Source organism: Sturnira hondurensis, unplaced genomic scaffold (assembly GCF_014824575.4).
Source record: "Sturnira hondurensis isolate 20B ecotype Veracruz unplaced genomic scaffold, ASM1482457v3 Scaffold0022824, whole genome shotgun sequence".
NCBI classification, from domain to species: domain Eukaryota; kingdom Metazoa; phylum Chordata; class Mammalia; order Chiroptera; family Phyllostomidae; genus Sturnira; species Sturnira hondurensis.
The window spans coordinates 339,575-364,074 of record NW_028095455.1 but is presented as its reverse complement, the minus strand read 5'-3'; the positions used below and the strand labels follow the sequence as shown (position 1 = coordinate 364,074).

The 24,500-nt window shown below is 39.6% G+C and overlaps 1 protein-coding gene across 2 annotated transcripts in view; it reads left to right on the top strand.

The window, feature by feature from the left end:
* ERMP1 (endoplasmic reticulum metallopeptidase 1) overlaps positions 1–24,500 on the top strand; it is a 71,040-nt gene that overhangs the window by 37,395 nt on the left and 9,145 nt on the right. For both annotated transcript variants that reach the window (XM_037036340.1, XM_037036339.1), the window contains exons 9-13: positions 6,025–6,199; positions 6,569–6,759; positions 8,128–8,280; positions 11,023–11,225; positions 11,764–11,879. In XM_037036340.1, coding sequence (XP_036892235.1) covers positions 6,025–6,199; positions 6,569–6,759; positions 8,128–8,280; positions 11,023–11,225; positions 11,764–11,879 — 838 coding nt within the window. The remainder of the gene's footprint in view (positions 1–6,024; positions 6,200–6,568; positions 6,760–8,127; positions 8,281–11,022; positions 11,226–11,763; positions 11,880–24,500) is intronic.

The window sequence follows — 24,500 nt, the reverse complement described above, 5'->3', positions numbered from 1 at the left end:
GTCACCGGGGACAGGAGTTTTTCAGCTCCATTATAATGGTATGGAATCAGCATCATATGTGTGTGGTCTGTTGTTATCATTATGTGGTACATGGCTGTATTTGGCCTTTTGAACTATCAAAGAGTGTGTGTCATGGTTATAGAAAACTGGCTCTCAGAACTGTTAAATTTCTGAAAAGCTTCTTATTCTGAGGGTTTTCTTGCAGACTTCAAGTGAGGCTACAAAGCTGTAAACAGTGTTTGGGGCAATGACACTGGGAAGGCTTGTTAGCACAGCCTCGTGACCTCTGTTGAATCTGCTGTGGTTTTTGAAACCATGCTCTTGAATCTGCCAGCCCTCTCTGAGCTCACCTGATAATTTATGTTTGAGTAGCTTTGTTCTCCATTGGACTGTGGGCTCCATGAGGGCAGAGACTGCTTTGTTCATTATCCTTGTGCTTAGGCAGTGTCTGATGCATAGCACTAACACACAGTAAGTATCTGCTGCCTGAAAGAATATTGCACCTAAAGCTACACTTAAAAGTTTTCTCTGCAGTTTCCCTCACTTTTTTAATCCTTTCTGTGGTTGATGTAGATTCTGACAGCGTGCATATGTGGTATGGGGATGAAAGACACTTACTAAGGAAAAAGGAGGGGAGAGACTAGAGTTCCAAAATGATTTATGCTGATTTAGGCAGTATTGCCATATTGTTATGGTTTAACTATATGTTTATTTGGTAAGAATAAAATTGGAATTCATGTTGAAATAATAGGACTAAAAATGAATTGCTATGAGACAGTGGGCCATGGTTTCTGATTTTTCTGAGTTAAAGGGAAAATCTTTCTTAGCTCCCTTATTTGAAAGATAGGCAGTGGACACCTCTTTTTTTCAGTATGCTTTGACAGGGATTAGAAGGGAGGCATGGAAGACTAAAATCCAGCATCCTTCTACAAAGGTATCTTTGGGACCTAAACTTTGGTCTCAGCTTTAGTTAGTGTTGGGGTATAGTCTGAGGAACCCCTTCATGTTAGCAGGCCCTTTTGGAGAAAGACTCTTTGAGGTTAGCCATCCGTTTATGATTGAGGTAGTATTTGTATCTTAGTGGCTTCAGCTTCCAAAAGAATTATACAAATGGGGCTCAATTTCACATGCTTATTCTTAATACAACATTATGTAACCAGAGTATGGCTAACTGTTGTTGACATGGCGGGGTGGGGAAGAGAGGTGAAGACAGGAATTCTTAGTTTAGTACACATGCAACCATTGTAGGCTTAACTAATGCAAAGTACACATTAGCATTTACTTTGACTAATTTCAGTTCTCCAATCATAAAGCTTTGGATTGAAAGCACAATTAAAAGAGTAGTATGTTTCATTTTCATTTCACAGACATGCTTTCAGTATCCAGTTGGCCTGGTACCATGCTAGGGCCTGCTGATAACAGATTCATAAGGATGTGGCCTCTTTCTTTGAGGAGCTTACAGTTTTATTTGGGAAAATGGGGAAACCACAGTGATTACAGTCTATTGGGATGAAGTGAAATAGAGTGATCTATTCACAGTGCTGTAGGAATACTGGGCCAAAAGAGATGAATTTTTGTTTGTGAGAGTCAGGAAGGCTTCATGAAGGAGGTGGTGACATTTGAACTGGGTATTTGAAGCATGAGTAGAAGTGTACCAGGTAGTGAACAGGTTTATGGGCATTCAAAGGTGGGAATATACAAGATGTGTTTGGGTCACAATCAATAAACAGTTCAGTCTGGTGAAGACAAGGTTGGTAGCACAATAACTGTTCAGGGTGAAGTTGGAGCATGTGAGGCCGCCGTTAAAATTTTCTGAGCAGGATAGTGAGTGAGACAATTGGTGATTTCGTATGAAAACCATACTAACAGTGTATAGAATGCATTGGAATGGCCAGGGGTGGAAAGGATCAAGAGGTGGGGAGAAGGAAAATGATTTGCGGGGTGTTTGGTACAATTTGGGAACTTAATATAAAACATTTTCAGTTCTTAGTTACTAAAGATCTCATTGCCAAGATCTTTGTTTTTAATATCTGCATGACATTCAGCTTCAAATTGAGTCCTAAGAATTATTTTTCTCTTTTAAAAACCGTGCCTCCTCCTTACCAGTCTGTTGGACATCTGAGTACCTGAGGGACGATGGCCTGTCTTTCATTGTCCAGGGAGTTGGGAGTTTGTCAAATGGACTTTTTTTGAAAATGTGTGACTGAAACTCTTTTGAGCTTTTGAAATGGGGTGTCTTAAAACAAACATGCCCCAGGCTATACACAGAGGTGAGAAGGTATAGAAGAGAAAAACTTAAGTATATCTATTCCATTTTGGTATTTCTTCACTGAAACTGTAACTTTCATGTTTATATTAATAGACCCACTAGTGCAGACATTAAAGTGTATTAAATTCATATAGCAGCTTTCTTCTGAAGAATTCAACCTGCTGCACAAGAATGCTCAGACTTCAGAGCTCAAAAAATATTGATCAAAGTGTATAATGTGAGAGCACCAGGAATTGAGGATAAGTACAAAGTTGCACTACAACAGTGATTTTCAGCTCCTTTCATCTTATGGCACACATAAACTAATTACTAAAATTCTGTGGCCCACCCAAAAATATACTTTTTGCTGATCTGACAAAAAATAGGTATAACTGATTCATTCACACCAGATAGCTATTGTTGTGTAGGCTGTTGTCGTTTTTTTATTTGACAGTCTAAGAGAAAACAGGTCACTGCCTCTGACTAAATAGTCAGTATTGCATGTTTTAAAAATTCATGCAGCACAGCAGTTGATAATTGCCAGACAGAAATAGAAAAGACAAGAATCTAGCAAAATTAGACTTCCGGCCAGGATGGAGGTGTAGGTAGACACACTGTGCCTCCTCATACAACCAAAATAAGGACAACAATTTAGAAACAAAAAACAACCAGTACGGACAGAAAACTGTATGGAAGTCTGACAACTGAGGAGTTAAAGTAGACACATTCATCCAGATGGGTAGGAGGCGTGGAGTGGGGCAGCCAGGCGCAGAAGGGTCGCAGCAAAAAAAGTGGCTGGCAGGCCTGGGGCCCACAAGGCAGCAGCAGGTAGACCCAGCGAGGTGGTGGATTGTGGAGGGCTGCAGCACAGCTGGTGGACTGGCCAGTCCCACATTCGTGCTCAGGTAAACCAGGCAAAAGTAGGCAAGACATATTGCACAACCCAGGGTCCCAGCGCCGAGAAATAAAGCCTCAAAACACCAATTGAAAACACCTGTGGAGGTTGAGGTGCCGGGAGAGACTCCCAACCTCACAGGAGAGTTCATTGGAGAGACCCTCAGGGTTCTAGGACTTACACAAAACCACCCACCCAGGAAATCAGCAGCAGAAGGGCTAAATTTGCTTGAAGAGGGAAGTGGGGGAGGTGACTGAAATCCAGCAGAGAGAGGGGCAAGGGCCATTGTTCCCTCTCCAACTCCTGCCCCACATACAGCATCATAACCCAGTGAGGTGGGTTGCCCACCCAGGTGAACACCTGAAACTCCTCCCCTCACTGCTTAACAGGCACATCAAGACAAAAAAAATGGCCCAAACGAGAAAACATATTAAAGCTCCATAAAAAATACAACTAAGTGATGAAGAGATAGACAGCCTATCAGATGCACAGTTCAAAACACTGGTAATCAGGATGCTCACATAATTGGTTGAATTTGGTTGCAAATTAGATGAAAAAATTAAGGCTATGCTAAGTGAAATGAAAATGCACAGGGAACCAATAGTGATGGGAAGGAAACTGGGACTCAGATCAATGGAGTGGACCAGAAGAAAGAAAGAAACATCCAATCAGGAAAGAATGAAGAAACAGGAATTTAAAAAAATGAGGAGAGGCTTAGGAACCTCCAGGACGTTTTTAATGTTCCAACATCTGAATTATAGGAGTACCAGAAGGAGAAGAGGAAGAGCAACAAGTGGAAAAGTTAAATAATAAAGGAGAACTTCCCCAGTCTGGCAAAGGAAATAGACTTCCAGGAAATCCAGGAAGCTCAGAGAGTCCCAAAGAAGTTGGACCCAAGGAGGAACACATCAAGGCACAACATAATTATATCGCCCAGATTAAAATGAAGGAGAAAATCCTAGAAGCAGCAAGAGATAAGGCAGTTACCTACAAAGGAGTTCCCATCAGACTGTCAGCTGATTTCTCAGAAGAGACCTTACAGGCAAGAAGGGGCTGGAAAGAAGTAATCCAAGTCATGAAAGGCAAGGACCTACATTCAAGATTGCTCTATCCAGCAAAGCTTTCATTTAGAATGGAAGGGCAGATAAAGTACTTCTCAGATAAGTCCAAGTTAAAGGAGTTCATCACCACCAAGCCCTTATATGAAATGTTAAAGGGACTTATCTAAGAAAAAGAAGATGATCAAAAATATGAACAGTAAAATGACAACAAACTTACAACTATCAACAACTGAACCTAAAAAACAAAAACAGAAACAAACTAAGCAAACAACTAGAACAGGAACAGAGCCACAGAAATGGATATCACATGGAGGGATAGTAACAAGGGAGTGGGAGGAGGAGGAGGAGAGGAGGGGAAAGGTGCAGAGAATAAGTAGCATAGATGGTAGGCAGAAAATAGGGGGAGGATAAGAATAGTATGGGAAATGTAGAAGCTAAAGAACTTACGACACATGGACATGAACTAAAGGAGGAGAATGTGGGTGGGAGGGGGTGAGCAAGGTGGAGGGTAGTGAAGGAGGAAATGGGACAACTATAATAGCATAATCAATAAAATATATTTAAAAAATAAAAACAAAAGGATTGTTAGCCAATAACAACAACAACAAAAGAATCTAGCAAAATTGCAGGTGGCCATTTGCTTTATAGGTGTTGCAGTTTTTCAGGTTGCTGTAGGTGGCACTGGTGCAGTTTATACTGTCATCCCTCAATGTCCCCTGGGGAGTGGCCTCCGAACCCCCTTGGATATCCAAATCCTCAGATTATGATGTAATATTTCACATAACCTAAGCACATTCTCCTCTGTACTTTAAATCATCTCTACATTATTTATGATACCTAGGGCAATGCAAATTCTGTGTAAATAGTTGCTGTACTGTATTGTTTAGAAAATAATGACCAGGAAAAAAAGCCAGTGCCTGTTCAGTATATGTTAACAACAAAGTAATATTAAACACTATTTTCTCTATCTCTGCTTGGTTGAATCCACTCGATGTAGTGCCTGCAGATACGGAGGGTTGACTGTGCCGTCCTTCACAGGTCATATCTCTAGTTGCCTGAAATTCTTTGGAAGTTGTGTAAACAGGGGAGCTCACAGAGGTGAATGTTTTTTGGAGACTCCTTTTCTCTACTTTTTAATTTTAATTTTTCTATTTTAATTGTTCAAGTACAGTTTTTTACCTTTTACCCCGTCCCAGCCCACCCCCACAGCCCTCCCCACCTCCTCCTGTTTCTAACCGCACCCCTCTTGTTATTGTCCATGCGTCCTTTATATTTGTTCCTGTAAACCCTTCCCCTTTTCCCCTGAAATCCCTTCACTCTCCCCTCTGGTCACTGTCAGCCTGTTCTCAATTTTATCATCTTTGTTTATATTTTGCTTGTTTGTTTTGTTGATTAGGTTCCTGTTAAAGGTGAGATCATGTGGTATTTGTCTTTTACCACCTGGCTTATTTCACTTAGCATAATGTTCTCCAGTTCCATCCATGCTGCTGCAAAGGGTAGGAGCTCCTGCTTTCTTTCCGCTGCATAGAATTCCTTTTTTATATTTTATAACATTTCCAAAGTTTACTCACAGCCTGGTGGAGGGAAAGCACAGGTTATATACAAATAGTGATGTTTTCACCCCATCTTGTTAAATTCCCCTTCCCTATTAAGCAATTTGAATTTATTACTTTATGATAGGAGGTGGCTTTGTCTAGAAGATAGACCCTATTTAAAACAAAATGTGTAACTCCCCAGAGCAATAAAAATTATATTACAACAGAATATCTTTATGAATGGCCCATGAATGAGACTACTTGTATATTTTTTCTTTATTTCAGAATGCCAGTGACCAGTATCTGGGAGAATTATTTTTTGACATCGTGCTGTTTGTGCACTGCAGCTCCCTTATAGCTCTCACTTATCAAGGACTTTGCTCAGCATTTATAAGTGCTGTCTGGGTGGCGTTTCCGTTGCTCACAAAGCTTTGTGTGGACAAGGACTTCAAGCAGCATGGTAGGGTATTTTTGGTTTTGATACATATGGGAAAATACCTTAAATACATAAGATAAGAGTTCCAGGGGCTATTTTTAAAAAATCTTTTTAAGGAAGGTTGTCTGAATTGTTTTTTTAATTTTTCAGATTATGCAGATTTTTCTCTCATACAGTACATATACCCTATCCCACTTTTATGATTATGAGCACATGCTAATATATTATGTACTTTGTTTAATTTTTCTTTGTACTTTAGCCCCTCTGAGTATTTTATCTCACAAGAGTCACATCCAGCCTAATTTGTTAAGTGTCAAGGTACACCAACACTATAAAAATCTGTATCTCATTGTAGAATTTCAGAGGTTTGTGTTTTCTTTCTCTTTTTCTTAGGTGCCGGAGGAAAATTTATTGCCTTTTATCTTCTGGGGATGTTTATCCCTTATCTTTACTCATTGTACCTCATCTGGGCAGTATTTGAGATGTTTACCCCTATCCTTGGGAGGAGTGGTTCGGAAATCCCACCTGATGTTGTGCTGGCTTCCATTTTGGCTGGTTGTACAATGATTCTCTCCTCTTATTTTGTAAGAAAAAATATTTTTTAATTTTCATCTTTATTTTTTATATAAATATGTGATTAGTTTGTACAATGATGAAATCACCGAATGACACATCTTTTAAAATATAACCCCACTGTTAAGTGGCACATGACTTTACTGTGAATCCCACAGGAGTTTGTTTTCAATCCTTGAAGGCAGCAAAAAGAAATCAACAAATACACCTAACACTTACCATGTAATAAAATCTATTTGTGAGGGTATGTATGGAACTGTTGCTTATAATGAGAAACATTTTTTTAAAGATTTCATTTATTTCTTTTTTTAGTGAGGGGAAGGGAAGGAGAAGGAGAGGGAGAGAAACATCGATGTGCAAGAGAAACATTGATTGGTTGCCTCTTGCATGCCCCAAACTGGGGACCTGGCCCAAACCCAGGCATGTGTCTAGGAATTGAACCAGTGACCCTTTGGTTTGCAGGCTGGTACTCAATCCACTGAGCTACAGTATCCAGGGTAATATAATGAGAAATTCTTAGGTAAAAGAAATAGTGAGTAGCTGTGTAGTTTGTGGGTTTGATATGGTAAGAAAGTGTAGAATGTGGTTTTTAATTTAGTTAATTCATGGTTTCTCAAAGTGGCTCCTTCAGAACCCCTAAGGGATTTTACCCATGTATGCCCCCTACAACTTTTAATTCATTGATTCCAATAATAAGCATATTTAGGATTTTCTGGTTGCCCACCTCGAGACTGAGATTCTTTTCCTGCGCAAGTTCAGATTTATTGTTTTAATTGTGTTGGCTTTGGTGAACTCAGCACTGAAGAGGAGGGACAGTACTACTTTGTATTGCTGTTTTTCCTCATATGCAGGAACATAGGCAAAATCTTGAAAGTACATCTAAATGTTAGTTTAGATGAATCCAAAATCTTGGCACAGTATGAGTGAAATTTGAGTTTTATTGAAATAGGCCATCTTATGCTTAAAAGCTTACCTCTGTTTCTTTAATAGAAGCTTGATGTCATGATTTTGGGAGTTAAATAGTCTGCTGTGCAGTGTTAACAGCTCATTGGCAGAGTAGGAAAGAAGGTCATGGTTTGGTGATAGATCTACATCCTCTAGTCTCTTTTCCAACTGAGCAGAGACACTGCTTCAGTTTCTTTTTTCCCTGTTGCTGTCTGGCTGCCTGTCAAAAAGACACCATCATGGCAGATGTGGGCATTTCTCATTTATCTAGGTTCTGACTTGTGATGAAAATCTCTTATAATTAATGCTGTGTTTACTGGCTGTTGGCACTTGCTGATTTTCTTCATCCTCTTAATACCTGTTAGAAAATAAAGTCAATTCAAGCCACCCTTCTGCCAATAGTAATGTTTCTATTTTTGTGTTTTGTATTTTAGATTAACTTCATCTACCTTGCCAAAAGCACGAAAAAAACCATGCTAACTTTAACGTTGGTGTGTACAGTTACATTCTTCCTTGTGTGCAGTGGAACTTTTTTCCCATACAGCTCCAATCCTGCCAGTCCGAAACCAAAGAGAGTGTTTCTTCAGGTAAGAGCAGTTCTGCCTGAGCTATTTGAAATTCTGGAGAGGAAAGCTTTGTGTGCTTTGAGCTTCACTGATCAACAGGAAAACCAGCTGACATTTCTATTGTTGGCCTATTTAGTTGTACTTGACCATTTTGCATAGGACTGTGAGGAAAGGACTGACTCTCGAAGCATTCTCATCAGCTGGACATATTTCCCCAAGAGATCAAATCGGAAATACCTGCTTGTTGTTTTCATTAGCGTTCAAATTGTAAAAATGCATCTACTTTGAAAATGGAGCAAATATGTATCATGGAGAATGAGCTTTTAGAAGTACAGATTTTAAAAATGTCTGCAGGCCAGTAAATATCTGAACTATCAACTGGCAAAATGAAATAAAAATTTTAAAATACTAGTAAAATTGATCTTAGGTAATGCTTAAAATAATATGTGACAATGAAAATATAATAATCTAGAAAGGGTTTAATAAAATGAGATTTAGAACTTTCTTAGATTTCAAGTTTTTCTGCAGACTTCTTAGAGCTGGTACTATAAAACAGGAAAAAGGACTAAGTTGCTTAATTTCCAACCATCTTCTCTGTTAGAGGTTGTGGAGTGGCCCAAGAGAAAGGCGAAGAGTCACAACCTAGATAATTATTCAAGAACTTGAATGAATAATAATATTTGAACTTAAACTTAAATATCAGAGAGCATATTTTGAAAAGGGCCTGCTATTCCTTGTTTGTATTCCTGGAGGACATAGTGATACATTTAAAAAAAGTCCCCACATAATGGTATGTTTCTGATTTTAAAGAATGAGGAGGGGGAGAGGAAAGGGGGGTAGAAAGAGAGAGGGGAGGAGAGAAACATCAATTGGTTGCCTCCCTTACGCGCCCTGACACGGGATAGAACCCACAACCTTTTGGTGTACAGAATGATGCCCGGCCAACTGAGCCACCTGGCCAGGGCCCACAGTGATACATTTTGTGTGACATTTTACAATTTGCAAAACCTTTGGCAGAGAACAGCTAGTTTTCAGGAGATTTAATGTTTCCCATGACTTGCTAATTAAAAAAAATTTAAATTATAGTGAACATACAATATTTTATTAGTTTCATATGTACAACATAGTGTCTTGTTAATTTTTATAGTTGAGTACATCAGTAGTGTTTAGGAAAAGCCAAATTTTTATTTTTAAATCTCTTGTTCTGCCTTGGCTTGTGTGGTTCAGTGGATTGAATGCCAGCCTGTGAACTAAAGGGTCGCCATTTCGATTACCAGTCAGGGCACATGCCTGAATTGTGGGCTGGGTCCCCAGAAGGAGGCACTTAAAAGGCAGACCACACACTGATGTTTCGCTCCCTTTCTCCTTCCCCTCCCCTCTGTCTAAAAATAAATAAATAAAATCTTTAAAAAACAAAATCAAACAAACAAAAAACTCCTGTTCTGATGGGTTGTAGGGTTTGCTTCTTCCTCAGTGCTTCAACTTTTTTACAGGAAAAGTTGGTGAACTTTTCCTGTAAAGGGCCAGATAATAAGTATTTTAAGATCTTCCAGCCATATGATCTCTGTCACAGCTACTGTTTTTACACAGTGAAAGCAGCTACAGATGATACCTAAGCAAATGAGTATGGCCATGTCCTATAAAGCTTTATTTATACAGCTGGTAGTGGGCCATTTGGCCTGTGGGCTATAGGTTACCCCTGCCCTCTGCAGGCCTTTTTCTTTTCCTCTCTGATATTCTTCAGGCTGCTTTCTGTTGTCAATAAAGCCATTCCAGATGGAACCTGGTGCCCTTGTACCTGGTAGGCACAAGTCTGTCATCTAGTGGTGAGCTGTGGTTCCTGTTTTTCCCTTCATATGTAACACACTGGAAGGGAAATATGTGTGTCTGTGTACATACTACTTGTTTTAAGTTCTCTTCTAAAAGGGTTCAGTGTTCATGGTTTTCAAAATTTTTATATGAAATTTAAATATATAAGTATATTTTTAAATAATAAAACAATAAAATATTTGTAAGAAATAATAAAACAAATAAATAAAACAGTCCATCATTGAGTTTAAGAGAACATTAGCAGTATGTAAGAAACCCATGTTGTCCCTTCATGATCCAGCTCTTCCTGTCCCTCTCCTCATCCCCCTCTTCAGCCCCCTCCTCATCCCCCTAAGAAGTAATCACCCATTATCTTGAAATTGGAGTTAATCATTGCCTTACTTTTCTTTACCACATATGTCTAAATCGCTAAACAACAACCTGTAGTTTGCCTCTTTTTAACTTCTTTTAGGTAAAGCCACACCATAAATATTCTTTTGCCCAAGAATGTGTGAGAGTCTTGCACATTGATTTGTGCCACTGTACTACATTATTTTTCGTTGCTGAGTAGACTTGTATTGTAGGATGATGGTCCAATTGGTCTGTCCACTCTCCTGTTAATGGACATTTGGGTCGTTTCCAGTTTTTGCTAAGATGGACAATGTTGAATCAACACTCTTGTAGCTTGCAAAAGTTTTTCTAAGATACATACTCCGGAGTGGGATTGCTGGCTTGAGAGTATACACATGGTAACTTCATCAGGTAATGCTAAACAGCCTCCTAAAGTGCTTGTGCCAGCATGCACCCCCGCCAGCAATGTGCAAAGCTTCCTGTTGCTCCACAGCCACCTCGTTTCTTGGTACTGTCAGGTTTATTCATTTTTGTTGGTCTGGGGTGGGGATGTAGGTGAAGGAATTGAAACAGTAGTTTTCTCATTAGTCTTGTTCTTTTTAGCATGTGACAAGAACATTTCATGACTTGGATGGAAAAGTAGTTAAACGGGACTCTGGAATATGGATCAATGGGTTTGATTACACTGGAATGTCTCACATAACACCTCACATTCCGGAGATCAATGACACCATCCGAGCTCACTGTGAGGAGAATGCACCCCTCTGTGGCTTCCCGTGGTACCTTCCCGTGCACTTTTTGATCAGGTTGGTTCAATACTTTTCTGCTTCCGTTGGGGGTTAGTCTGTTCTCAGGTCTGTCACTGTGGTAGCACTTCATTATTTAAACTGGTTAACACAAGTCAAGTGCCATTTATACTTTTTTCCCCCGATCACTGCAAACGTTCTATTTCTTTAGTGGGATGAACCACTTAGAAGTATAGTTTTCCTTTATTTAAATTTAGAAAGTTTTTCCTTTAGAAATCTCAGTAGTTAGAAAGGGTGGCCCTCTTAAATATTCAAATAGATAGCAGTTAAGTATCAAGTTCAAATTGTTTCATTTCTGGGAAATTTTTATCATTTGATAAAGATTAGATGAAAAGAAATAGACTGGGTAGTGGAGTCAGGATCACCTAGGGTTTTTATTCTTTGGGAAGGTTTTATTCTGCAATAATCTGGGCTTCAGAGGAATTAGAATAATTATTATATCTGTCAGAGTTTATTTCCATGCTCCTAAATGTGCTTCATATATTCTGAACACAAGCATCCTAAATATTATTGATATATTGAATTCCTTTTCGAATAGGAAAAACTGGTATCTTCCTGCCTCAGAAGTTTCCCCAAGAAAACCTGTTCATTTCAGACTTGTATCCAAAGAACAGACTCACTGGGATTCTGTAAAACTGACCTTTGAAGCCTCAGGTGAATCATAGGACTGTTTTTTCTTCTTCAGTTCTTAAAATTTTTAATAAGCATGTATGTTTTACACTTTTTAAAAAGATTTTATTTATTTATTTTTAGAGAGGGGAAGGGGGGAGAAATATCAATGTATGTTTGCTTCTTGTGAGTCCCCTGCTGGGAAATGGCCCACAACCCAGGCATGTGCCCTGACTGGGAATCAAACCCACGACACTTCAGTTCGCAGCCTGCACTCAATCCACTGAACTACACCAGCCAGGGCCAATAAGTATGTATGTGTTTTCCTCAAATTTATAATAGTGACCAGCAGCTGAGTCTTTCTAAAAGCAAGTGCAGCTGATTATGATTTCTTAAAGGAAATTTAACAGATTTTGTATTTAGAGCAGTTTTAGGTTTACAGAAAAGTTGAGCGGGAAGTAGAGTTCCCCCATTTCCCACCCTCACAGCTTTCCCTAGTATTAATGTCTTGTATCAGTGTGGTACACTTCTTACAAATGACGAGCCAGTATTGACACATTATTATTAACTAACATTAAGGTTACATTAAGGTTTACATTAAGGTTCTGTTTACTCTTTGTGTTGTGCAGTTCTGTGGATTTTGACAAAGGTATCCACCATTACAGTATCACACAACAGATTCACTGCCCTAAACACCCCCACCCCGCCCTCCACTTACTCATCCCTCTGTCCTCCCCACTCCCCCTGATAACCCCTGATGGTTTTAATGCCTTCATTGTTTTGCCTTTTTCAGAATATCACACAGCTTGAATCATTGAGTGTAGCCTCTTCAGATTGGCTTCTTTCATTTAGCAATGTGCGTTTAAGGTACCTTCATGTCTTTTAGAGACTTGATAGCTTTTTTTTTTTTTTTGCTGAATAACATTATGAATGTACCACAGTTTATCCATTCCATTCACCTACTGAAGAATGTGGTTGCTTCCAGTTTTTGACAGTTATAAATTAAGCTGCTATAAATATATTTGTGTGCAGGTTTTTGTGTAGACGTAGGTTTTTCAACTTATTTGGATAAATATCCAGGAGCACAATTGCTGGATGGAATGGTGAGCCTCTGTTTACCCTTGTAAGAAACTGCCAAACTGTATTCCAGAGCAGCTGCACCATTCTCTTCTGCCGGCAGTGAGTGGGAGGTCCTGTTGCTCTGCCTCCTCAACAGCTTTTGGTGCTTTTAGTGTTTTAGAGTTTAGCCATTCCGGGAGACGGGGAGTGCTGTCTCGCTCTTTAAATCTGCAATTCTGTAATGGCACATGGTAGTTGGCAACTTTACATATGCCTTCTGTATCTCTTCTTTGGTGAGGTGTCCTGACCTTTTGTCTATTAGTTGAGTGGTTTGTTTTCTTATTGTTGAAATAATTCTTTGTATATATGGATGTAAGTCCTTTATCAGATAGCTAAGTGATTTGCAAGTATCTTCTCCCAGTCTGGCTTGTCCGTTCTTTCATTCTTTTAATAGTGTTTTTCACAGAACATAACTTTTAAATTTAATGAAGTCCAACCTAAATGTTTTTATGTCATAGGTCATGCTTTTGGTGTTGTATCTAAAAATCACTGCCAAACGTCTCAAAATTTTCTCCAGTGTTCTACAAGTTTTTTACTTTTGTGTTTTACATTTAGGCCTAAATTTTGAGTTCTTTTTTGTGCAAAGTATAAGGTCTCTGTCTAGATTCGTTTCTTTTGCATGTGGATTTCCAGTTCTAGTACTGCTTGTTGGAGACAATCCTGTTGCTATTGAATTACCTGTTTTTTTGTGATGCCTCGGCTGATTATATTTGTGTGGGTCTGTATCTGAGCTCTGTATTCTGTTCTTGCACCGTTTCTCTCTTCTTGCCCTTACTGCATTGCTTTGATTACTATAGCTGTAAAAGGTAGGTACACTCTGTCCCCAATAACTTTATTTTTCTTCGGTATATTGTTTGTTTCTTGTCTCTCCATACACCAGTGTGTTGATATCCACAAAATAACTTCCTGGAATTGCACTGACTGTATATATTAAGTTGGGGAAAATGACATCTTTACAATTTGACTCTTCCTCTCCATGACACGGGATGTCTATTTATATATTTTTTGGTACCAGAAAATTATATCAGAGTTATAAACTCCAAAATTATATAAAGTTATCAAAATTATATAAAGTTATCAAAATTATATAAAGTTATCAAAATTATATAGTTATATAAACTTATCAAAATTATGTAAACTTATCAAAATTATATAAAGTTATCAAAATTATATAAACTCCTTTTATCAGAGTTTTGTAGTTTTCCTCAAGTAGATTTACCTAACTTTCATTTTTGAGGGGTGCTGATACAACTAGTGTTGTTCCCTGAGGGTGCATAAAAAAGAAACTGACTTTTGTGTATTAACCTTATACCTGACAACCCTGCTGTCACATTTATTAGTTCCAGTTTTTTATTTTAAAGATTTTATTTATTTTTAGAGAGAGGGGAAGTGTGGGAGAAACAGAGGTAGAGAAATAGCAATGTGTGATTGCCTCTCAGATGGCCCCCACTAGGGATCTGGCCCACAACCCAGGCATGTGTCCTGACTGGGAATCGAACCTGCAACCTTTTGGTTCGCAGGTTGGCACTCAGTCCTCTGAGCCACACCAGCCAGGGCTAGTTCGAGTTTTTTGTTGATTCTTTTGAATTCCCAACATACATGATCAGTTTATCTGCAAACAAAGGTTTATATTTTCCTTCCCAGTCTTTATACACTTTATTTCATTTTCTTATCTTACTGCATTAAGTAGGACTTCCAGTGTGATTTTGGAAAGACATGATAAGAAGGGCCATCTGTGCTTTGCTCCTGATTCAGTAAGAAAGCTTCTAGTTTCTTGCTGAATATGAAGTTAGCTGTAGATTTTCTGTAGATGTTATTTATCAGGGTGAGGGAGTGCCCATCTATTTTTAGTTTGCTGAGAGTTATGGAAATGTATGTTGGGCTTTGTCATATGCTTTTCTATTGATTAATATGATCATATGACTTTTTCTTCAGTCTGTTGATGTGATGGATTACATTAATTTTCCATGTTGAACTACTAATTTTACCTAATGAATAAATCCCATTTGGTTGTAGCTTATAATTTTTTATGCAGTGTTGGATTTAATTTGCTCATATGTTGAGAATTTTTGCATCTATATTCATGAGCGATAACTTGTCTGTAAGTTTTCTTGTAACATCTTCATGTGGTTTAGTATTAGGGTAATGCTGGCCTCGTAGAATTAGATAGGAAGTATTCTCTCTGCTCCTATCTTCTGAGGATATTGCAGAGAATAGGTATAATTTCTTCTTTAAATGTTTGGTAGAATTCACCAATGAACCCACCCAGGGCTGTTTTTTTCCCCTGTTTTGGAAGGCCATTAATTATTGATTCATTTTTTTAAGGGTTTTATTTATTTTTAGAGAGAAGGGAAGATTCTATGAATGTCAATAGATCCAGTTTTGTGACAGTGTTGTCTATTTCAACTATCTCCTTACCGATTTTTGGCCTGCTATATTTGTCAGTTATTAGAAGGGGATTGTGGGGTCAACTGTAACAGTGAATTTGCCTATTTCTCCTTTACTTCTATCAGTTTTGGCCTTACCTATTTTAACACTGTTGTTAGGTGCATATCAGTTATACATATTTGATATAATATATACGATATCTTAGCATATCAAATAATACTTGTTAAAATAATTTTTAGTGGCTATCCTAGAGATTGCAATAGTTCACTTTCAAATAACACTACCTCTTTATGGGTAGTGCAGATTATTCATTTATTTAATTTATTTTTAGTGTGGAAACTTTGTAACACAGTATTCCTGTTCCCATTTCTTCCCACCCTGGGATTCTATGAAGTTGACTTTGGAAGCAACGGTTAAGTCATAGGACAGTTTTCTTCCCCATCTTTCACTTACTAAACTTTTTAATAAGTGCATATCAGTTTTTCCATCTCAAATTTATTATAGTGACCAACAATTTGATAAGAGATTATAGTATTTCTAAAGGAAATTGAGGCCGATTATGATTTTTAAGGAGCCTAATTGAAAACTTTCAGTGTCAGTTGCTGGTTCCTTATAGATCCATAGCAGCATTTGCTCTGGCATTAGACAGTATGGCTTTGTTTGCCGTTCTTGGTACATTTATGTTTAAAACTAGTAGCTAGCTCTTAGAGCTTTTCAACTGGTGTTTTGACCTTTAAGTCTTCTCTCTAATATTATCTTTCAAAAATAGACTTGATCGTGTCAATTCCCTACTTAAAGAACTCTTACTGATTTCCTGTTGCCCACAGAATAAGCCCAAATTCTTTGTCAGAGTATGTTTGGTGTTTGGCAGTTTGGCCTATGCCTACATTTTAAACTTTTTTCCTTTGATGCACACTCCGTAGTTACATTCAGCTGATCATTTGTCCCAAGATGTCCACTCTCACTTCTGGTGAAAGTATATTTTCTTGCTGCTACCTCCCACCCAAATGCTACCCTTCTCTTCTTGGCAATATTTGAAAACTAATCTGACCCTCTTTTTTCAGCATCTCAAAAAAACTGAACAACCGCCATCCTTCTACTTTTTTCTTCTCTTTGTACATAGCTCAGCTGTACTACTGATCACCTTGTATCATGATTATTTAATTCATGTCTGTGTTTCCTGTTAGATTTCAAGGGAGGCAGACATGGAAGGGTTTGTGTCTTTGATGCCCAGGATAATCACTGGTACATAATGGGTGCTCAAGAAATGTATTAAATTGTTGAATTTGGCAATTTTATTCTTTTTAAAGCAGCCTATGTGGTCATTTCTCACTTAGCACAGAGATAACCATTAAGATGTAGGAAATTTTGTCATCAGAAGATGTTAGAGTTTGCTTGTCTGCTGGGTAATTTTTTTAAATAAGCAAATCAATGATGTGACATTGTGGCTGAGACTAGACAAATTCACACTGACTACCAAGTCCTGTGGAGGAAAAGGGATAGCACGGCCACTCTCTCAAGGGGAGAGTGCCTCAGAGCAGCCTGGCCACTCTCTCAAGAGGAGAGTGCTTTGACCCTTGCCTTGACAGGCTTTTATTGCTTTTCTGGGCACATTACATGATGGTCTTCATTTACTATGCACAGGTTCACTTCAGGTGGTTACCTTTTACAGAAAACAAAGGAGAGGATGCTGCTAATCATATCACAAAAGAGGGATGTTTGCAAATGCAAAGGAAAAGTGGTTGAACTGGTTATACTCATCCTTGGAAGATTTTTTAAAAAAAAATATATTCTATTGATTATACCATTACAGTTGTTCTGTTCCCCCCTTTCATTCCCCTCCACTCTGCACACCCCTCCCCCACCCTACCCCCTTTAGTTTATGACCACATGTCTCAAGTTCTTTAGATTCTATATTTCCCCTCCTATTCTTTCCCTCCCCCTATCTATTTTTACCTACCATCTATGCTACTTATTTTTTGTACCTTCTCCCCTCTTCTCCTCTTCCCACTCCCCTGTTGCTAACCCTCCATGTGTTCTTCATTTCTATGGTTCTGCTCCTGATCTAGCTGTCCTCTTGGTTTGCTTTTGTTTTAGGTGTGGTCGTTAGTAACTGTGAGTTTGCTGTCCTTTCACTGTTCATATTTTTTACCTTCTTTTTCTTAGATAAGTCCCTTTAACATTTCATACAATAAAATTATATGGTGGGCTTGGTGATGATGAACTCCTTGAATCTGATCTTATCTGAGAAGCACTTTATCTGCCCTTCCATTCTAAATGAAAGCTTTGCTGGATAGAGCAGTCTTGGATGTAGGTCTTTGGATTTCATGACTTGGAATACTTCCTTCCAGCTCCTTCTTGCCTATAAGGTCTCTTTCGAGAAATCTGCTGACAGTCTGATGGGAAGTCCTTTGTAGGTGACTGTCCCCTTATCTCTTGCTGCTTCTAGGATTCTGTCCTTCATTTTAATCTTGGCTAATGTAATGATGATGTGCCTTGGTGTGTTCCTTTTTGGGTCCAACTTCTTTGGGACTCTCTGAGCTTCCTGGATTTCCTGGAAGTCTATTTCCTTTGCTGGATTGGGGAAGTTCTCCTTTATTATTTGTTCAAATACGTTTTCCACTCGTGGCTGTTTCTTTTACCCTTCTGGTACCCCAATAATTCAGATGTTGGAACGTTTCAAAATGTCCTGGAGGTTCCTCCTAAGCCTCTCCTCATTTTTCTGAATTCTTGTAACTTCACTTTTTCCTGTATGGTCATTTATTTCTTCCTTCTGGTCTACCCCTTGATTTGAGTCCCAGTTTCCTTTCCATCACTATTGGTTTCCTGTGCATTTCCCTTCATTTCAATTAGCTTAGCTTTCATATGTTCCTCTAATTTGTGGCTAAAATCAACCAGTTCTGTGAGCATCCTGATCACCAGTGTCTTGAATTGTGCATCTGAGAGATTTGCTATTTCCTGGTCGCTTAGAGTTATGGGCTCTGGGGCTTTGAGTTCTTCTTGAGCCATATTTTGTACTGTTCATGCCTGTTACGTATGAGGAGCAGAGCCCTAGGTGTTTACCAGGGCCGGGCCACTCAGTCGCTGGGTTGTGATGCTGTATGTGGGGGCGGGGCCAAAGGAAAGCAATGGCAGGCCCCCTCTGCTGCCTCCCGCTGCCACCGTGGGCCATGTGGGTCTGTCCCACTGTGCACAAATGTGCGACCGCAGTCAGCCTGCTGCTGCTGGGGGCAGCGCGGTCCGTCTCACTGCTCACTCCCCTGCTGGTTTATCTGTGCGCGAATGTGTGACCTCAGCCAGCCTGCGGCCCCGAGCCCTCACTGGGTCAGCCCTGCACGGGGTTGCCTGGGTGCCTGGGGTTGGGGGATCTTTCTTGCCTGTCCCCGCTCCGCTGCTGGCTTTGCCCCTCTTACTGGTCCAGTTGAACAGTTTGTTGTTGTCAGACTTCATATAGTTCAATTTTCTGCTCTTTGGCTGCGTCTTTGTTCTCCAAATGTTTGTTGTATTCAAACTTGGTTGTGGGAGAAGGCACAGTGTTTCCACCTACGCCACCATCTTGGCGGAAGTCGGAAGGTTTAGCACAGGTTTTAGGAAGTTACTTTAAAGATACGCAGTAAACATTTTCTGCCTCAATTCAGGGTGAGGAAGTTTTAGCAAAAGCAAGTCTCAAAGCGGCCTAGGTACAATGCAGGCCTGATTCCCCAAAGGAGAATCTATCCGTGGGTGTGGGTCCTGTGTATCTCCAAGTGGGAGCTGGGCCCATGCCATGCAGAATGGCTTCCTATAAACCAGGATGGTGTCCCTCCCTTTATAATGACTTTCTGTTTGTGGAGTGTGGTTTAGTTCTGTGTGTCAGTTTGACTAGGCCCTGATACTGAGATATTTGGTCAAATACCCTAGATCTTCGTGTGAAGGTAGTTTTTGGATGGGATTAACATTTAAATAAGCAGATGTGAGTCAAACAGATTGTTCTCCATGATGTGGTAGGCTTCATCCAGTCAGTTGAAGGTTTTAAGACTAACTGACCTCACACAGCCTTGGCATTCAAGCTTCAACTCTTCCCTGGGTCTCCTGCCTGCCAGCTAACTTGAAGATTCTGGATTTGCAACATTCACAATTGAATGAACCAATTCCTTAAAATAAATCTCTATTTTCTGTGTATATATCTTACTGATTCTCTTTCTCTGGAGTCCCTAACACAGGAAGCTCAATTTTAAAAGGTTCTGCTACTGTTTACTCTGTATTTTCCCTACTGAGTTAAAAAAGAAAAGGTATGTTCAAGGCCTCATTTATATATAGTGAAATGTACAGATCTGATATAGTACCATTAGTTTTGATAAAAGAATACACGTACCCATCAGGACTTAAAATATTCCCATCACTCCAGAAATTTCTTCTATACACATTTCCATTCAATCTCCCTGACCCTGAGCAGCAACCACTCTCATTTTCACATCACAGATTCGTCTTGCCCATTCTTGAATTTCGTAGAAATGGAATCATCCACTGTGTAGCATCCTGGGTCTGGTCTGGGTCATTCAGCATAATATTTCTGAGATGGAGTTATGTTGTTTCTGAGTAGTATTCAGTGTATGACTACACCATAGTTTATCATTCTCCTGTTGATTGGCTTCTGGGCTGTTTCTGTTTGGAGGCTGATGTGAATGGAGCTGTTATGAACATGCTTGTACATGGCTTTTTGGGAATATATGTTTTCTCCTTCTCTTGGATAAATATCTAGGACTGGAAATGTTGGGTTCCGAGGGTAGACTTACATTTAGTTTCAAATTGTTCTATTTTTTCCCCTCCCACCAGTAGGTAGTACAAGGGGACCTCAAAACCCTAGAATTATTTTCGGGAGGTTAGGCCTCTTGAAGTGCAGTCTTCCCTGTTGAGTGAGTGTTCTAGGAACCCATCTGTATCAGTGTACCAGCTAGCATTGTTGTGAGAGGCTGTGTTTGGCTTCAGTGGATTTGTTTTGAAGATTCTTTCAATGTGTTTGCCCATTTCATGATGGGTGACTTACAAGCACACCTGCCCTCACCTAGCTGAGTGTTCAGCAGGTTTTGACCAAAAGTGGCCAGACCCCTGTACCCCACCCTCCCTATTTCACCCAGTCTCTCCCCAAGTGACTTTTGTTTGTTTTTCTGGATGAAAAACATCCTCAAAGGGAAGAAATGTTTTGCTGATGTGGAAGAGGTGAAACAAAAAATGGCAGAAGCACTAAAAGGCATCAACATTGAGGAGTTCAAAAACTGTTTTGAGCAGGGGGAAAAGTCTTGATAGGAGTATTGCATTAAATGGAGAGTACTTTTGAAGGTGACTAAAATTTACACATGTAGGAATACATACACAATTTTTAATAAATAAACTGAGTTTTTTGGGTCCCCCCATGTATGAAAGTTCTAGTTCTCACAAATATTTGCTATTTGTATTTTTCAACTTATCATTTCTAGTGGATATTTAGCAGTACTTCTTGTATTTTTGTAATGATGATATGAAATGCTTTTCCAGGTGCTTATTGGCTACTCATATATCTTGCTTCATTCATGTTATTTTTCCTTTTAAAAAATTGACTTGTAGGAGTTTATATGCACCAGGTAAAAAATCCTTCATATCAGATATATGTGTCATCAAGGTTTTCTTACCCATTTAATGATTTCTTCTGATTTACAGAAGTTTTTATTTTTAATTTTGAGAGTACATTTATTAAAGCCCAAGACAGTGAAACAAGGAAGGGTCTAGGATAGAAGCAACAACAGGAGAGAGCCTAGGGGGCGCTGCTGTCAACTCACTGGGAAATCTGAGAAAAGGTTCAGGGAGTTAGCCTGGGATGAGCTGCTGTTTGCCCATTGCTCCCCTGGTTGCAAGTCTTATGGGGGCCCTTAGGGTTGAGGAGAAAAAAATTCACTTGAAAAGGAGATGGGAGTGAGTCTGCCTCAAGGAGGGTGCACCTGATTTGCAGATGTTTTAAGTTTTTTGAAGTCCAGTTTATCAGGTTTTTCTTTCAAGATTAATGCTTTGTATGTCCCTGCTGAAAAATCTTGCCTACCTAGAAGTCACAAAGATAGATTCTATTATGCTTTGTTTTAGAAACTTTATAGCTTTAGTTTTTGTTTTGGCCTATGATCCATCTTGAATTAATTTTTGTGTATGAAGGTAGGTCAGGGTTCTTTTGGGTAGTTAATCAATGGAATGAAGTACTTATGGGAATTAAATGCCTTAGCTGACACTTCTGAAGGTGAATACTTTTGTTCTCCAGGGTGCTAAAATGTAATTAGAAATGAATTTAATTTGCACTTACTGATTTTCTTGTTCATGCAGTAAATATTTCTAATTTTATTTAACCATCAGTCTGTAAAAAGGAAGCACACACACAAAACTCCAACCCTTTCTCTATCTATGCACTGTTTGGAAAATTCCAGTAAAATGCAGGTTCCTGGCAGGCAAGGTGCACATCTACTGCCCTGTGTTTTGTGATTTCAAATGTCAAGAAATCAGAAAAATATAATTGACCCTATAGGTGTATGTCTATTTGTGCACTAGTTACCACACTTTAAATTATAGAAGTTTTATAGATTAGTGATTGGGTCAGTAAAGATCCTTTGTAGTTTTTGTTTTTCAATGTTTTCCTTGCTATTTCTGTATGTATGTTTGTTTTTTCCGTATGAACTTTAGTATTAAGTCTAATATTAAATTGGGGGAGACTTCCGCCAAGATGGAGGCATAGGTGGAAACACTGTGCCTTCTCCCACAACCAAGTTTGAATAAAACAAAGGTTTGGAGAAACAAAGGCACAACCAAATGACAGAAAATTGAATTATACGGAAGTCCGACTACATCTAACCGTTCAACGGGACGGTAAGAGGGGCGGAGCCAGCAGCGAGCAGGGTCGGGCAGGACAGGGCCCCCGACCCAGGCGCGCAGGCAGACGGGAACCAATTGGGGTGCGGGGCAGACCACGGGCGCATATTCGCTCACAGTGAGACAGACCACGCAGGCCCCAGGGGGCGAGGGCTGACGTTGGTGGCACACTCGCGTGCAGTGGGACGAAACGCGTGGGCCCGGTGACTGACGGCAGCAACTGCGGCACCAGTGAGGGCCGTGGCGGCAGGCGGCGGACAGGACGCCATAGTCCCTCTTTGACCCCGCCCCCACATACAGCGTCACAACCCAGCGACTTAGTTGCCCTGCAATACCAGTGAGAGCCATTGTCCCTCTTTGACTCCGCCCCCACATACAGCGTCACAACCCAGTGACTGAGTTGCCCTGTACTAGTGAACACTTTAGGGCTCTGATCCTGCTATGGAACAGGCACGAACAACCCGAAAGATGGCACAAGAAGAACTCAAAGTCCCAGAGCCAATAACTCTAAGCGACCGAGAAATTGCCAGCCTCTCAGAAGCACAATTCAGGACACTATTTATCAGGATGCTCACAGAACTGGTTGATTATAGTCACAAATTAGAGGAACAAAGTTACAAATTAGAGGAACGTGTGAGGGCTGGACTGATTGAAATGAAGGGAGATGCACAGGAAACCAATAGTGATGGAAAGGAAACGGGGACACAAATCAATGGAATGGACCAGAAGGAAGAACAAAACATCCCACCAGAAAGGAATGAAGAAATGAGAATTCAAAAAAATGAGGAGAGGCTTAGGAACCTCCAGGACATCTTTAAACGTTCCAACATCCGAATTATAGGGGTACCAGAAGGGGGAAAGAAACAGCCACGAGTGGAAAACGTATTTGAACAAATAATAAAGGAGAACTTCCCCAGTCTGGCAAAGGAAATAGACTTCCAGGAAATCCAGGAAGCTCAGAGAGTCCCAAAGAAGTTGGACCCAAGAAGGAACACACCAAGGCACATCATAATTACATTAGCCAAGACCAAAATGAAGGAGAGAATCCTAGAAGCAGCAAGGGATAAGGGGACAGTCACCTACAAAGGAGTACCCATCAGACTGTCAGCGGATTTCTCAAAAGAGACCTTACAGGCAAGAAGGGGCTGGAAAGAAGTATTCCAAGTCATGAAATCCAAAGACCTACAGCCAAGATTGCTTTATCCAGCAAAACTTTCATTTAGAATGGAAGGACAGATAAAGTGCTTCTCAGATAAGGTCAAGTTCAAGGAGTTCATCATCACCAAGCCCTTATTATATGAAATGTTAAAGGGACTTATATAAGAAAAAGAAGATGAAAAAGATGAACAGTGAAAGGACAGCAAACACACAGTTATTAACAACCACACCTAAAACAAAAGCAAACCAAGAAGACAGCTAGATCAGGAGTGGAACCATAGAAATGAAGAACACATGGAGGGTTAGCAACAGGGGAGTGGGAGGGGGAGAAGAGGGGAGAAGGCACAGAAAATAGCATAGATGGTAGGTAGAAAATAGATAGGGCGAGGGCGAGAATAGTGGGGGAAATATAGAATCCAAAGAACTTGAGACACGTGGTTATAAACTAAGGGGGGGAGAATGGTGGGGGAGGGAGGGTGTGGGTGGAGGGGATTGAAGGGGGGGAATAGAACAACTGTAATGGTATAATCAATAAAATATATTAAGAAAAAAATAAAAATAAATTGGTATTTGGGGGATACAGTTTATAAATTAAGGAGAACTGACATTACATTGTTGAGTCTCCCAATACATGAACTTGGACTGTCCATTTATTTGTTCAAACCTATTCTTGTGTCTTTCAGGAGTGTTTTAGAATTTTTCTTATCTAGGTTTTGTTGCTATTATAATTGGGGTTTCCTTCACCAGTTATATTAATATAACTGCCTATATTAATAATTTGTATGTTATATTAATATAACAAGTGTTATATTAATATAGTTACATATTAACATATATGACTTTTATCATTTATAATAAAAGTTTTAACATTAATAATTTGTATGTGTGAAGGCAAATGACTTGCGTATGTCAGTTTTATATTTCGGTACCTCACTGAATCTTTTATTATTGTTTAATTTATTTGAGAGAGAGAGGGAAACATCAACTTCTTGTTCCACGTATTTACGCATTCCTTGGTTGATTCTTATGTGTGCCCTGACCAGGGATCAGACCTGCAACCTCGGCGTGTTGTGACTACACTCTAACCAACTGAGTTACCTGGCCTGGGCTGGCTGAATCTTTTATTTATTTGTTTGT